Consider the following 16,690-nt stretch of genomic DNA (forward strand, 5'->3'; position numbering starts at 1 on the left):
TTTAACCTCGTTTGACACTTGCGACACATCCCTTAAAATGTTTTCTACCTAACTTATGCGCAGGTTCTTGTATTGGATGCAAAGGTCTAAGTCAGTGGAGAAAAAGGATTCTCCAGACACTCTGTCCCATTTTCACCCATCTTCTCCAAGAGGCAGTTTCTACGCATTCCCTAATGAAGTAATTGTGCCTGGAAACTTAGGCAACTTCGGTTTTTTTCTTATTACGTGAAGGGCTGTTTTTTTCATCGGATTGTTTTTGTGCTGTAGAGTCATCGGGTTCTTTCCAAGGTGAGGACCACCTAAGTTTCCTCAACAGCGTCACAATCTAATTTCAACAGTTCTTTTCAGTGGCCTCCATTGGCTTCCCACACTAGGCAAAACTTTGCTGAATTTAGCACTTCCAAGAAATAAAACTTCTTTGCCTCTTTCATAACCAGTAGCATCCTAGTAAGGGACTAGTAGGAATTTTTGGTGGATAAAGCTCCCCGGCTGTGGAGTCGCTCAGACTTTTTTTCCTTCCACAGTGCGTGGCAGAGAAGAAACGGAGAAACCGTTGGGTCCTCCCCATCGCTGCTGCTGCAGCGCAGTGGGCTCGCTTCGACCCTGGCTGCTTCTTTTAATAAGCAGCCGCGAACCCCCTGAATTAATCTGCATATTCACATGATCGCAAATGACCCGCGGCCGGGGCTCCGGCGGCAGTTCCTCGAGTCCCCTGCGGCCGGCCGGAGCAGCAGGTAGGGGACGGCGGGCGGGCGGGCGCTGGCCAGCCGCCGGGCCGGGAGCCGCGCCACCCTCCCGCCCGCGCCCCCGGCCCACCCCGGGCCGCGCCGCTCACCCGCGCCCGCCGGGCAGGCATGAGCGACGGAGCGGCCGCTCCGCGCCGCGGGTGAGTGCGCGGCGCTCCGCGGGGCGCGCAGGGAGGGGGCGGAGGGCAGGGAGGCGGGCTGGCGGGCAGGCGGGAGGGGGCAGCCCACCCGAACCGAGGGTGACTTTACGGGAAAGCCGCGGGGAGAGCGGAGGGGGGTGCGCGGCTGCGGGAGGGGCGCCCCTTTCCGAACCCCCGGCTGTCCGGCCCGGCGAGGAGTCGCGCAGCCGGGTCGCTCGGCGGGGGGCTCGGGGGTGCTGCCTTTCCCCCACGTTTTGCACCGAGGGATGGCTCCAAGGGCACCGGGCTCCCCCTCCCCGAAGGCGCTACCGCAGCCTTTCGGTCGTCCTTGCGTTCGAACACGCGAGGTGCAAAGGCGGGGGGGGAGGTGGGGTGCAGCGGGCTGGAAACCCCTCTCCTCGTCCGCACCCTAAAACGTCGTTTTATTCGCCACTTGCGGTCCTGCGACGAGAGACGTGCGTGCAGAAAGCCCAGCTCCCGCACAGCCCCCGGGCTGCGGCACCGCACTCCCAACCTCCGCTCCCCACCCCCTGCAGATCCACCCGTGTCAGTCCCTCATTCAACAGCGCCGTGGAAAATGAGGCGAAGCGGTGACAAGCAAGCCCTGCCGCCGTGCACTGGGCTCGCAATGACAGCCTGTCGCCCTGCTCCCCCCACGCTGGCAAGCGGGTGCCCGACGTCCATTTGAGCTCCAGCCCGCGGTGCCGGCGGAGGTCGGGAGCTACGTGAGCTTGCTGCGGAGGTGCCGCTGTAAATAGCCGCCGCACGCACGAAACTTGTGTGTGACAGTAGTGTCGTGTGGAGCGGCTGGCTGCAAGCCCGCATCCAGGCCGTTTGCTCTGCTCCTTGAAATGATAGTAGTTAGAAAAGGAAGGATTTTAAAAAAACCGTTTGACTTTTGCACTGGAAGCCTTTGTTACTGTTTACTTTGTTACGGCTTTGAAGCCATAACCATGCCTGCAGCCCTGATGGCAACGCGACCTGTAAAAACCCACCTTACATCCTAGCAGACACAGTCCACTCTATCATGCGTAGCGCAGACCAGCGAATTCCAAGCATGACCACAGTTCAAATTTATGTTGACCATAACATGAAAGTGTCTTTCTATTTTTCTGTTGTGTTTTGTATTTATCTGAAGCAACCACAATCAACAACCCCTCCAAAAAATTGTTTTGCAACTTTGATGGCCAATCTTAGTTGCTGGGAAGTCCCAGTTTTGGTTGCAGACCTGGCACAGACACCACTGTCTCATCTCAAGCCTTTAAATTAAATGCATGCTGAAAAAATAATGGATGTTGGAGATGGTGTTGATTTCTAAGTTGCAGATAGCCTTCGGATTTAAATGAAAACCTGTACTCAGGGCTCAAACACAGTATTGAGCTTGTGTTAGAGGATTTTACAGTGGAGAAGGTGGTGTGCAGTTTGAAAGAAAAATTTGGCCATGACAGCTAGGTATTTTGCTGGATGTTGAAATCATAGAAAAATAGGCTGCTTCAGAGAAACATGTATGCATTAAAAATAGAAGTGTAGATCATTAACTATCAAAGTATGGCTGACTATATGTATAGTTCTAATATTTTGATTTTTTTCCACGTAGTGTGCTGTTTTAGACCAACAGAAACTTTATGTTGATAAGCAAGCTTCTCTGTTTGAGTTACGCTTTTGGCTTGCATGCAGCATTTTTGCATTTTCAGGGCTGTAAATAGTATTGACTGAACTGATGGGATGTGCTCTCAGCTGGAGAAGCAGTACGAGATCTGCCTTTCATAAATGGTAGCAGCCTCCTTCTAGACAATCCCAGCAGCAGTTCAGTAGAAGGTGTGATCTCCTGGATCCTCATCTCCCTCTTGTACATACATTCACTCTTAATGTGTTCTTTCAAGATGTTCCGCAGCTAGAGGGAAGCTAAGTGCACGATTTTGATACCAAACACCCTTTTCTGCTCACTTCTACAGGATGAAGGAATGTAATTAATTTGGAGATCTCACTGTTCTCTGCATACAGAAAGAGATGGTCAGGGACACTCAGACATAGGAGTGACCATAGGTCTCTCCCATGCTCCAGAAACCTACATTCCCCCCATAGTGCCCTTGGTGGTTGGAAATTTTGCAGAAGTGTGGAATATAACACCAGGGCTTGCATTTTGCTTAGCAAGCAAAAAATCAGGGAAATCCAGGTTGCATCCCAACTGAGATGGGGGTGAAAGGGTGGATGAGTGCTGCTTCCCTTACCTGTGCACGCAGGTTTCTTTTCCATGGGCTCCAGGATATGCTTCATTCCTGTATGAAATGTCACCTGGGACATGCCCTGTGAAAACGAGCTTTTCTCAGGCCACTAAAATGAATTATTAGTGAGGAAGTAGTAAGGGCCAGAGGTAAGCCTTTAGGTTTCAGTGAGAATCGGGGCATAGGGTTCAAAGGTAAGGATGACCGAATACCTGTGAGCTTCAGTGTTGGGCGAGGCAATGATTTTGGAGCCATTTTGAACAAAAAGTCTCATCTAGATAGTCGTTAACTGACTGTTAATATCAGATCTTACAAAAACATCTTTCTGTTTGTCTCGAGTCCGACCCAAATCAGAAGATTTTGGAGATGAGTTTATTCTCTTTTGAGTTCTGGCTTCAGTTCTTCTCCAGCAGAGCAAGTCCCACTCATGCCTCTCCGATCACTTCACAGACACTTTTTAACAACCATTTGCAGGAGATAATGTAATTCTTGCTCTCATTTGAGAGTCTAGAGAACTGAGATAGAGTTCAAATGACCTATCCAAAATACGCAGTAAATTAGCATAAGAAATGAGACAAGGAAACAAATTATTTGCTCTAGTCACAGGATTAAATTGCCTTTCCCTAACTCACTGCAACTGTTAAGAAATTCATGGACCATTCCTCTTGCAATAACTTGAAAAGGGCGGACATGCCTTTTATGCTTCTTTCTGATGTAAGTGACATTAAATATGCATTGTAGCTCAGTTACCTTAGATAACTGAGCATAAATTCATCAGTCTTCCACTTGAAATTCTGTTCCCAAATGTAGCAGCTGAGTATTCTTTCTTTTGTTTTCTACTTTTTGGAGGGGTTGGAGGTTTTTTGCTTTTGTTTTTAGAGAAGAATCTTGTTAGCATTCCTTAGAAACTCATTAAAATGCTTCCCTTTTGGCTTATTCTCCTAATTTATTAATATCACAAATAACTTTTCTTTGGTGACCCACTTTCATAGGTATCTGAACATCTAGCAAAATTGTAACTCATCAGGAAGGCAGTGTAGACTAATAAATACACTCTCCAGACAGAGAAGAAAATCAAGACATTTCTTTCTGTGCCACACAGTTCTACACACCACACATGCAGAAATATTGCTCTATTCCACAGCTTACTCAGCACCCTTAGCCCAAAAGAAAGTGCTTTATTGATTGAGTGATGGATTTAAAGTTCAGAATTTAGGATTGCATCTATTCTTCTGGCTGAATTCAATTTTTACTCTACATCCACAGTGAAGAAACTGCTCTTTGCATAAATATAAGTTGAAATATGGGTTTGTGTGAGCGTTCAAACAAACAGAACTTCTCTTACACCTCCCAGGACAACCTCCTAACACTACACTGCTATCAAAACCATTAGGGCTTGACTAAGATACTGCTTTTTATTGAATTATCAAATTTGTTTTGTTGAAAAGTACAGATTTGCTTAGAAAAAGAGGATACCCACAGATTTAATGAATGTGATGGTCAACAGGCCACTGTATGTTGAAGGGATGTACAGACTCTAAGTCAGGCAGATGTCAGCTGGTATAGAAGAATACGCTTATTTTCATACTCACTTCAGAAGATACAGAGTTGCTTTCTGTGACCTGAAGCTATACAGACAGACTTATTGCAAGGGGTCATTAATTACCCCCTGTCCTACAGACACTCAAAACACTGGTTATGTTTTAAGGGCAGTCTGCTCTGAAAGTGCAATCTGTGGTCGTCCCAGCCTGAGGATACTCAGCATTGCCGCCTTCTCTCTGTCTGGATAGTCTGCTGGATAGCAACCCCCAACAGGAGAGCATAAGGCTTACTTGGTGACTTCTTATGAAGCTTTGTTTTTCTTTCCAGTAAGTGTGGACGTCTGTGTAAGTGTGAGAGCATCATGGTAGCGTTCAAAGGAGTCTGGACTCAGCCCTTCTGGAAAGCTGTTTCAGCAGAATTTTTGGCCATGCTCATTTTTGTACTTCTCAGCCTGGGCTCCACAATCAACTGGGGTGGAGCAGAGAAGCCCCTGCCTGTAGACATGGTCCTTATCTCCCTCTGCTTTGGACTCAGCATTGCAACCATGGTGCAGTGCTTTGGACACATCAGCGGAGGCCACATTAACCCTGCTGTGACCGTGGCAATGGTCTGCACGAGGAAGATCAGCCTCGCCAAGTCTGTCTTCTACATTCTTGCGCAGTGCCTGGGAGCCATCGTGGGCGCAGGCATCCTTTACCTCGTCACACCACCGAGCGTCATAGGAGGCCTGGGAGTCACTGCGGTAATCGCTTCTCCTCCAGCTCTTCAACTAGACTTAGAGCCTAAGAACATACAATCAGTGTCACGCAGCATAAAGAGAGCTCAAGTAGAGATTTCGGGAGCTTGCTGGTTTATTTACAACATCTAGACAGGGCTTAAAGCTCTCTTTAGGATAGGTTTATGCAGTGTAATATCTAAAGCTGTTCTTTTTATAGAAGTTCTTTTTCCTAGAACTTCCCCAAATCTGATGACAGCAGGTAATGTTAATTTACATACAAAATTTAAATAATATATGCGTGAAATGCCATTTTTATATGGGCTGGGGAGGGGGAAATTAATTCTATGCCATTATGGTGGGGGCTGAGAAAACATCAACTTAAAATGACATACTTTTGAAATAGATTGTGGCTTAGATTTCAGCTTTGTTCTAAACTAATAAGGAATGCCATCAGTTAGCCCTGTTGCAGGACTTATTAAAAATGCACTTGAGCCGCACACTGCTTAATTTTTAATTGAAATTTAAATTAATTAAGTCAGGGCTAATTAATGAATTTATAATTGAATAGTAAATTACAGTGCTCCCAAGAAAAAAAATGGTGAAGGGGAAGTGCAGCATTTGCAAATCCCTGTGTAAAAATAAACTATACTTCTGCAGTCTAACTTTGAAGTTCTTGTTGGATGTTACTGTTAAGCCTTCTGTTCTCAGTCCAGCAGTAATTTTCCATGGCTCTCAAAATAATAAAAAAAATTTAAAATTAAAAAAAAAAAGGAGGAGAAAAGTGTGGGAGGGGAATCTGTACCTCTAAAAGTTCATTGTTGCTTTTCACTCTGTACCATTTAGAAATAACTGTCACTGAAATACAATTAATGTCTGTGGTGGCTTTCTGATTTACGAAATCACCTTTTCTTCATTTCCGGTGTTTCTTTCCCTTCTTCCAGGTACACGGAGATCTTTCCGCTGGCCATGGACTCCTGGTGGAGTTGATAATTACATTCCAGCTGGTTTTTACTATTTTTGCCAGCTGTGATTCAAAACGAAGTGATGTCACTGGTTCAGTAGCTTTAGCAATTGGATTTTCTGTTGCAATTGGGCATTTATTTGCTGTAAGTTAATGGCTTCTCCTTAAAAAATAGACCCCCTTTCCCTTTATGACTACTTCAGAAGTAAATGGAAACTTCTGTGGCCTTTATAGCTGCTATAGCTGTATAGCTGCTATATTCTGCATGGATCCACACCAAAAACCTTTGGAATAGCAGGAGGGTCCCCTTGGGTAGGGTGTTGCATGAGAACTTTTCTGCCTGTTTACATGATGACTTTGTTAATTTTGTGGTAAGACTCAGGAGAGTGACAATACCTGCTGTCAAGATGAGAAGCCATACAAAACCAGGGTGTCCCATAGTACAAGGACTAACAGAAATTGATTAACTACCTTCAAGACTTTAATAACAGGTAACATTTTGTCTCTGCCTTAGATCAATTACACTGGTGCCAGTATGAACCCTGCTCGATCATTTGGACCTGCTGTCATCATGGGGAGATGGGAAAACCAATGGGTAACTCTGCCTTCATGAGTCCTTCACCATAGCGACAAACAGCTATCAGGATTTTTCATGCATCATTTGCTTTTAGTTATTTATCCCAGGATGTCCCGTAGAGACCATCACTGAGGAAGGCAGGCGCTGACCTGCCACAGGCTTAGGTATAGTTACACTCCTCGCCCAGGACTGTGGTGCAGTACGCAGCACATTGGAATAGCGTCTTGCTATTCGGGGGCTGTTTTGTGGAGGTAGTAGCTGGGGTAGAAAGGGAACCATACAAAAAGTTCAAAACCAAAAAAAAAAAAAAAAAAAAAAGCAATCCAGTGAGACTGAAAGAATTGAACTGCTAGAAAGAAAAATCCTCCGAGGCAGATTGCAACCCCCCCGGTCACGCTGGTGAGAAGTTATGGAAGTAATTCTGTCAGCTTCACGTTTCACCTGGTTCTGCAGCAAACTGGGGCAGACATAGAAAATGAGAGCAGGGACCCTCTGTGATCTGGTTCCCCGGGGAGGTTTCCTGCCTCGGTGAATGCCCGGAGTGAGAGATGAAGGGGTTGCAGTCTGGTCTTTGTAGACCAGACCAGATGTTACCTGCTTCAATTTGAAAGCGTCAGCTTAACTAGGAGTATTTGCACAGGAAACAATTTGATAAACAGGTTGTGAATGATGCAGTGATTTTCTATAGCATCCCATTATTAAACTTATTAAAAAGCAATTCACATTTTATAAGGGAGAGATGGATTGCAGCGCAGCCTCACCTAATTATAGACAGGGAAAGCACTTCTAGGGACACTTTCAATGCTAACTGTAAGAGCTGCATATTACAGTGCATTTAAGGATTTTCTTGATTTTTAAAGTATGAAGCCCACATTGCTCCCACTGCAGCTAATAACAGAAATAGCATTGTCTTCAGGCCCTAAGGCTCCAATTCTGCAAACATGATACCATGTGTAACTTTGTTCCCAAGTGTTACCCTACTGAGGCAGATTTACCCAGTTGTCAGTGAATGGCTGTTCATACGAAAAACTGCTGTAGTTTTTCACAAGATTAATTATCCATACTCTGAAGGAGCCTAGAACTTATAACTGAAGCTGTAAACAATAAACAGATGTACCATGGAGAAACTTGTAGGAGAAGCTTAACTACTGTCCCAGTTGCTTGGAAAGATGGCCTTTTCTTTTCCTCCAGAGCAGTGACATTGGCATGCCATTGACAGAAGCCCGTGGGCTTCTGCACCTACTAATGTTACTGATCTGCTGCACGTCATGCTGAAATAAATAGGTACCCTACAAAGTTGTGTGTGTCGGTTGTATGTACTTACTCAAATTAGACAATCAGGTAGGTGACTGCCTGTTAGATTCTGTGGGATCAGAACCCAAATTTGGATGATTTTGGAAATGTGAGTCTGAAATACTGCAGTAGTATTTGTCTATACACTAGGGAAGATTCTGTTTCCTTAAAAGTTCAGTGTCACCCTGGGTGAAAATGCAGAAAGAAAATCAGTTTTCGACATTGGTGTTGATTTCATGCACCATCTAGCAAACAGTCTATGTATGTTGTCTAAGGTTGGCAACAAGAGATGAAAATTTAGAGGAGGCCTCTTGGAAAGAGATGGATCAGTAAAACTTGACAAAACTATTTCCTTTGAAGATGTGTGCCTGCTTCTTAATCATCTTATCCCTGCTAGTTTAAAATGAAAGCTATGCCAGAGCAACTATATATTGTATTTGCCTACAGAGCTCTATTTGACAAGTCATACATGACTCTACCAGGATCTTTTATGTCTCAAGAAATGCTATAGCTATGGTTGATCCAAATAAGGATGATGAAGAACCTCTACTTTTGTCTTACAGACAAAGTTTTTTAAAAAATAAGTTAAATCTTCAAATCTTCCATAAAGTGGGGGCAAAAGCTGCTTTCTAGTATCAGGAGGAGGTCGGGCAGCCAGAGAGGATGTCTGCATGTCTGTCGATGGAAGGTGTCCATAGCTTCGCTGCTGCTCTGCCAGTCTGCCCCAGAACATTGTAGACTGAAATCTTTTTCAGGCATCAGGGAAGTAGTAACTGTACCTCACTGACATGTCAACATAGGTCCCTCTTCAACGCTGCTCCACGGGGTCCTGGTGATTCCCTAAATACTGGCATGAGAGGAGATTTTAGGGAAAAGACACACCTATGGATGCAAGGTGGTTTAGGTGACTGGATTCAGGGTGACTATTTTTGAAGGGGATGAAATATATGTGAGAGAGACTGGGAGGAGGCAGAAAGAAAAAAAAGCAACCTAGGACGGATGCCATTAATTACCTAAGAGGCTGCCTTTTGACCTATTTCATATGTGATTTTTAGAGCAGTCACTTAACTGCTGAGCTCCAGGTCACCTTCTGTGAAACCTACGGCAGTTACACTTCTCTGCCTCCTAAACTGGTATGATGGCATATTTCATCCCCGTTCATGAAAGCCATGTGGCCTTGCATTTCTGGAGAGTTGGTTCTAACAATTGGGCCAGGGCATTTTGCAGAAACTTTTCTGGGTAAGTCTGTAGTGGTATGCTTTTCTCTGAGACCCTGGCTTGTTTATTTGCTCCAGAGCTTAACGCCTGTCTTTTTTTCACCTCTTTTTGCAGGTATATTGGGTGGGACCAATAATAGGAGCAGTCCTTGCTGGTGCTCTTTATGAGTACGTCTATTGCCCAGATGTTGAACTCAAACGCCGTTTTAAAGATGTCTTCAGTAAGGCTACCCAGCCATCCAAAGGGAAGTACATTGAGGTGGACGATAACAGGAGCCACGTGGAGACCGATGACCTGATCCTGAAATCTGGCATAGTTCATGTGATTGATATTGACAGGGGTGAGGACAAGAAGGGAAGAGATCCATCCAGCGAGGTGTTGTCTTCTGTATGACTAGCAAGAAGCACTGAAAGCAGAGAGCAGCCTGCTAGCACATCCACAGATATCCTTCCACCTATTAAAGAAACAGATCTCCTCTAGACTGAGCATCTACCATTTCTTAAAAGGTATGGTGTGGGAAGCTGCATGGTAGTGGTGTCACCAAACCATACACCTGCTCAGTTGAAAGATTAGGACTTTGCTATAATTAGGATTCCCTGTCTATTGTTCCAAATTAAGCGCTGGTCCTAGTATTTTCCTTTCCTTCTTTCTGGTGCAACCCCGAAGTCCAAAAGAGACGAAAGCGTTCTCCTTCAATAAATCAGTCAATAATGAGATAGAGATGTTTAACATTCAGATTGACAGTTAAGACATATCGGGAAATGCCTATAGACATGAAGACCTACTTATCAGATTGTTCTTCTGACACTTAATTGGCTGTTGTCAGCTCCAGTTAGAACATCTTATCCATTTAGTGTCCTCTGCAAGGTTCAGGAAGAGCACCAACAGTATTTAAGAGTTTTATCCACAGTCAAGCAAAGGAGTATGGTTTTTAATCGTGTACATCACTATTGCCTTTCGAACTACCTCTGAAAACCTGATACTTTAGTAGGTTAAAAAAATAAGAACTCTACCAACCCATCAAATTTCACTTATGTGATTTGCAGTATAAATATACTACCTTCATCCCTTCCCAAGAGTAAACACGGTAAATTGAATGTTGAAGTCTACTGTAATAATGCTGCAAAGCATTTGACCGTACTTCGTGGTCCCTTTTGTCATTGTCTATCTGGTGAAACATTCTCCTGGGGTTTGACTATTGACCATTTAGTGTTAGCAGACTCTCAAGTTGTACAAAGGATATAAAGGCCCTCCTGTTACTCAATAACTCGAGAGATATCAGAAGACAAGAAGGCATATCTGTTTTCAGTGCACTTGTTCAAATACACATCTCTGTGCTAATTTATGTAAACTAAATCTTAAATTACTTACCTACTTTCTTACAAGATGGTTGGAGATATGGGGGTTTTAATTTATTAGTAATGTAGAAGGTTTTTAACATTTAGCTGTATTGAAACACTGGTTGGGAAATATTTTTTTATAATGGATGATAAAAAAATGACTGCTTCTGGCTTTTTGCTGTAACTGATGCCTATTTGAATGGGATCCATGATTGTTCCAGTGTTCATATAGTCTTAATTACACCTCTGGCAAAGGTTTCTTTATCTGTTGTTAGGAAAACATGCAAGCACTTGCAGGGTATTTAGGGAGAAGGGGACATGAGATATGTGCAGTAATGAGTCTTTCCCTCATAGAAGTATTTTGACAGACATAATCACCCTAGAAGAACATTTCTGAAAAGCTGTTACTGACTTACTGCTTTTGTTTCTGATCAGTGGCTTTGAGTTTTACAATATGCAGCTGCAGAGCAGTCAGGAGCATGGTATTATTACTGTAATTATGTAGTTTTTATTTTGAAATTGAAAAGCTACTCCTGCCTATTTAGCAATAAGTGGGGAAAAAAAGCATTACTCCTGACTGTGGACTGTAATAGCCTTGTCTGTTCTTTGACACTCTACATGCAATCTTTATTACAGGGAATTAGATGTTTCTAATGAGATAATAAACCACTGCTACCCTCAAATCTGTGCAGTGTGATCCAAGGGCTATTCTACTATCCCAACTTGCAGCACTGTATAGTCCCAGCAAGCCCTGCCATACTCATTTTCCAAGTTTCACTTTTCCTCTCTTAAAGCCTGTTAGTGTGGCACAAGTTCCCTGTATTGAGTGTGAGATTCATGACTCCCTCATGCATTTGCAGCTGGGCCGTGATCTCTCCCTTATTCCACCCAGGCACAGAATGTAGCACACGCAGGTGCAGGACAGGGCTTCCTTGGGTGACCCAACGACAGCCCCACTCTGATGCGTGAGCCCTCCTGCCAGACACGCTCCCCATCACATACCTGTTGCAGCATCACAGCAGGGGCTGCCTGTTAGGTCTGATAGAATGGCTGATGTTTGTCCTTAGCTGTGCCTCCCTGCAGTGACGGCATCAAGGTTCAAGGGTGTCAGCATGGGTAGGGACCTGCAAGGGACAAGGTAAAATTGCCCATAAGAGCTCCTTCCTGCAGCAAGGACTAAATCTGCTGGGGAAGGGCAACACAGATGTGGTGTTTAGACCCCTGACTATCTCTGCTCAGATGGGTAAATACCTTGCTAAATAGGTTCAATGAGAAGGATCAAAACTTGTGGGGGTATTTTTGGCCTAGGCATTTGTTCTGGCTTTTTTATTTCTTGTTCTTTGTTTTCCTTTTTTTTTCTTTTTTTTTCTTCAGATTCTGCATTTGTTAAAGGGACACTTTCATTAAACCTTTTGCATGGCTTAAACAGATAAAGTAAAGAGTAATACATATAGCAGTGGTGGATTTTTAAGCAAAGGTTTGCATTTTTATATTTAAAGACAGTCCTTAGAAGCTCTTAATTTGTGAATTTTGCATGGTACTGTGTTATTTAAATAAGAAGCTGTGATTTGTTTTATGCTTAAGGGTCCTTTACACAAATGGCTTGATGTGTATTTTCCTCACTCAGCCTGATTCTGCTGCTGAGGTGAGCATAGTGTGAGCACAGCACCACCCACCTCACTTAGGAGGATCTTTTTCCTTGAAACACTCTGTATTAATGAAGTGTGGCAAAACCTCAGAACCAGTCCCAGGAGAACTTGTTGCTCAGAGAGTATCGGAGATAAGATACTGAGGCATCTGAAACAATTAGGGAAAAGAAGGGAAGGTAAAATAGAGATCACTAGACATTAAAGGATGTTTCCATGCCACTGGCCATTGGTCAGAAAAAGCAAGGTCTACTTCTGCTCCCACATAACAAGACTCGTGGGGGAGTTCGTTATTGACTGCAATGGAAACGATCCCGAGCTTTTTTGGGGCCTGATGGCTTCTCTCATGGACTTCAACTGTGTTTTTTCAAAAATCAGAGCCTTTCAGCAAGACACTTAATTCTGGAAGGAGACATGTTCAACTTGAAATTTATTGACCCACTCTAAAGTAAACCTTTAGGAGCAGCCATCATCACACCCTGCCCCACCACGAGAGATCACCATTCATGTAAGGGAATGTTTTTCTTCAGTATCGCTTAGGATCTGATTTAGCTTTGACATGTAGCGGTATGTGCTTCTCTAAGTTGTTTTGCAGTGGTATCATCGCTGTACAATAGCCACATTTGGTTAAATAATAAGACTTTGTCATGGATTGGAAATATTTGTGCTTTAATATGATTTTAAAATATGTATTTTAATACTGTTTGAGTGAGATTTATGTCCTAAAGATCTTCAGATCTAAACAGTACCTCATAACATAACTTGGTGTCCTCGTAAAGTGTTTTTTGGTTGGGGTGGGAAACGGTAAATGTCCTTTGTTTATGACAGTGGATGGAGATCACAGGAAGTCTGCCAGGCATGTCGTCATTCCAGGGTCCTAAAAAAACACAGATGAGTCTTGCACTCATCCATGAAGGCACAATTGTTTCCAGTTCTGTATCTGTACCGTAACAAACATATTCAAAGTAGTTAATTACTGGATTTCAGAAAAGAAAGGATGGAAGCTAAGGGTGGTTACACTGAGGCACACAAATACCTTTCGAGTTGCAGGAACGCTGAGGAGTTTGTCACCCAGATTCTGACTATTCTCAGGAGGGAAAAAAAAAAAAGAAAAAAGAAAAAAGAAACCCTCCAGCATTTGAGTTGTCATCAGAACCCTTCTCCTGTTGAAATATTTGGGAGCTGTATCTTTCATTCATTCCGTGGAAGCAGGAGTAAGAGCCATCTTATGCAGTGTGTAGGCTTATCAGGTGTATATGCATATGAGCTTTTCAAAAATATGTTTTATTTCTGATTGTTACTAATTGCCACAGTATCTGCTTGGAAAGCTAGATGGCCTTCAAATTTCTACCTTTCTAGTGCTTGGTAGCAGAGCAGTTTCTGCTGTGCTCTACAATATTTTATCTGCAGTCTGTGTTACACATTTACACTATCCAATACTTTAATCTAAATATAATATCTGAGAATTTACATTGTGAACCTTTTTTTCCAAGGTGAGAGATGAAAACACCATGCACAAGTTTTTTGTATCTCAAATCAACCTGTGTATGTGAGTTTCTCAAGGACTTACTAAATAGACAAGATGCATATATAGACTGAACTACTTGTTACCCACTTACATGATCTAAATCACACTGTTGCAGTCTGTAATTTAGGACAAATGAGGTAAAGCAAACTACGTACACGGATTTTTCCACAAGACTGCTTATTGTTGAAATGTTAGTCACCATGATAACAGAACTAATGTTATAGGACTTAAAATTTGCATATGTAGCTTTTGGAATAATCTACTGAAAAATACACAATTATCTGGTTCCCACTTGTATTCTACTGTATCTCACACTACTGTTGCAAATAAATTATCTGTTGAAAAAAATGCATCATGTCGTTGCTGAATATGTTTAATGATCCTAAAGTTTAGGACTGAAATGCAGGGAAAAAATGCAATCCCAGCTAGCCTGTCTAAGAGGAGTCTGGAAAAGTTTGCAACTGAGAATGAATGATTTACTGTGGTAAAATACTCATCAACAAAGAGAGGTGATTGTGAAAGACATAATATTTTTATCAACACAAGTTAAAGCACTTAGAGCAAAAATTACGCTGGTATTTGTATATCACCCGATCTGCCAGATGGTTTTAAAACTTATAGGACTAGTGGAGAGCTACGGTTTTGGAAAGTGATAGAAATGGTACTGGCAGTTCATCCCCCTTTCACTGAAGCAAGGCTTGTGAGATCAAGCTCCCATGAGGAGCATCAGCAAAGGAAATGGGGTCCTGTTAGCAATTACATTTCTGGTTGTCTTGCTCCTTGCTTGGAATGCAAAGTTTAGCTCCTAAGACATGTATGACATTCATGAAGGTAAATTAGGATCCTGAAAATGATTAATGTGAAAACCCATCAGCTGGGATAGCATCTAATCAGCAGGAAGGGCTGAGAGCAGACTTGTACCTGAAACTCACCCCTCACAGTGGTTCGGCTTTTGCCTTCAGCTTCTTCATATCCAAGCTCCAGAGACACCTCTTTCAAGAGGCTGGGGTGGGGGGGCTGTCTGTGTGCATGAGATATAATTTACAACACAGATGATCTGTGCCTTACTGAAACAGGTTCCCAAGGGAATTTAGGCAGAACTAATAAAGTTATGTGGGGGGCACAATCACATAAGGCAGGAGCCACTTTGACATTTTGAGACACTCACAAACAGGAATCTAGGTGCCTGGAGATTTATAAAGGCAAACAAGTAGTGATGTCGCTGTCTGCAGGGTTAAGATGAAGAAGGGTTCTGGGAAGAACAGGAAAGCAACAGTGCAGGCAAGGGAGATCTTTGTAATGTACCTCTTACGCAGTGGTTTCTGGACTGTGGTATCACTTGTGGCATTAAAATGCGGTCCCTGTTGTATGAAGACATGCATGTAGGCTTGTGGATCACATCTCAGCCATGGAATGGGAGACACTGAGCCGTATTGAGTGAGTGATGCCTTACTCTAAGCTTCAGTGGCGACACTGGCTTCAGCAGTGACAACTACAAACAGCAACTGTGGCCCAGTCATCTGCTTAAAAAGAGAACTTCAGAGTGTAGATATTCCCAATATCGGCTTCCTTTTAAATTCTCCTTTAGCTTTAGACTCCTTTATCTGTTGGAGATTGTGGGGTACTGCAAACATTATAAGCTGCTTTATTTATATCAGACTGATAACTTATCTTGGCTATTAATTTCTTTTGACCTTTGTTGCCTCATTAGAAAAGTAGTCCTTATAAGCACAATGACTGTGGCATAATCTAGCTAAAAAAAACTATCACGAGTTTCTTTCAAAAGGTGAAAGGAAGGAGCTTATATATTTTTTCTCTCACCTTGCCTTGTGTGGTGGGGAAAGGCAGAGGCTTTCTGCAGGTGTGCCTGGCAAACAGAGTTCCCAACCATTTCTCTCCGCTCACACACAGCAATGACCTTCCTATGATTTTTCATCCCCACTTCCCTTTTGATATGAATCTTCATTAAAAGCCCTGGAATTAAAAATATGTCTAAAATTTCATACTAATAGACTTGATGTGATGATGCACACACAGTATCTGAAAGATGCACAGAGACGCACAACTTTGCACAGCCATTGGATTTATTTCTTTCCAGCAGTGGACAAGATCAGTGGGTAAAACCACAGGAGATCAACTGCCATTTGAGACTGCTGCATGTCTCACTGGGATCCTAATGACTTGGTCATTTATTTCCACTTATTTCTAAGCCATATGGCTTTCAGCTTGAAAAGGGGTCACAGCTATCTCCTACTGCCGTGGAGGGTTCTGCTGCTCTTCCTCTCAAGGTTCATTTGCCATAAGGCTTTTTTCTCCACACTCAAACCATTTGAAAATTTATTACCTTACACATTTTGGAACCTTCTAGCATGAGAAATATTTTACCATTATCCCACTCTACCTTAGGGTTTATTTTACCTTACCATTTATTCTGCGGGGATTGTTGCTTTACTTTGGAACAGCAAATCTCAGGGCATTGAAGATTCATTCATTTTTTCTCAAAATATTCCTTTGATCATTCCAGTGATATATCCAATATTCTATTCCATCGCTTATTTCCATTTGCATGGTATGTCAGTGCCTAGCTGCCTAGTGGTCCTATCTTCAGACAGAAATGCTTGAGATAGGAATGCATAGGTTTTTTATTATTATTTTGTTGGGGTTTTTTTTTTATTGCTTTATTCCCTTTCTTTCCAGCTGAATGAGCTCATCAGAGTGGGATGAGATGGTTTAGTCTCAAGCCTCCTTCTCTGAGC

The 16,690-nt window shown here is 43.0% G+C and overlaps 1 protein-coding gene across 4 annotated transcripts; it reads left to right on the plus strand.

Annotated features, from left to right (window-relative positions):
- The first annotated feature begins 506 nt into the window (after window positions 1–506).
- Window positions 507–13,533, plus strand: AQP4 (aquaporin 4). 4 transcript variants are annotated; one of them, XM_005433879.3, is made up of 5 exons: window positions 507–734; window positions 4,981–5,395; window positions 6,313–6,477; window positions 6,847–6,927; window positions 9,535–13,533. In XM_005433879.3, exons 1-5 carry the CDS (start codon window positions 661–663, stop codon window positions 9,811–9,813), a joined length of 1,014 nt encoding a protein of 337 aa, XP_005433936.2. In that variant the 5' UTR covers window positions 507–660; the 3' UTR covers window positions 9,814–13,533. The 4 variants fall into 4 exon arrangements, with proteins under 4 accessions (XP_005433936.2, XP_055562140.1, XP_055562139.1 ...); XM_055706164.1 differs by having other exon boundaries at window positions 511–886; XM_055706165.1 differs by lacking the exon at window positions 6,847–6,927 and having other exon boundaries at window positions 509–886.
- The last annotated feature ends 3,157 nt before the right edge of the window (window positions 13,534–16,690 follow it).

Source organism: Falco cherrug, chromosome 3 (genome assembly GCF_023634085.1).
Source record: "Falco cherrug isolate bFalChe1 chromosome 3, bFalChe1.pri, whole genome shotgun sequence".
NCBI classification, from domain to species: Eukaryota; Metazoa; Chordata; class Aves; order Falconiformes; family Falconidae; genus Falco; species Falco cherrug.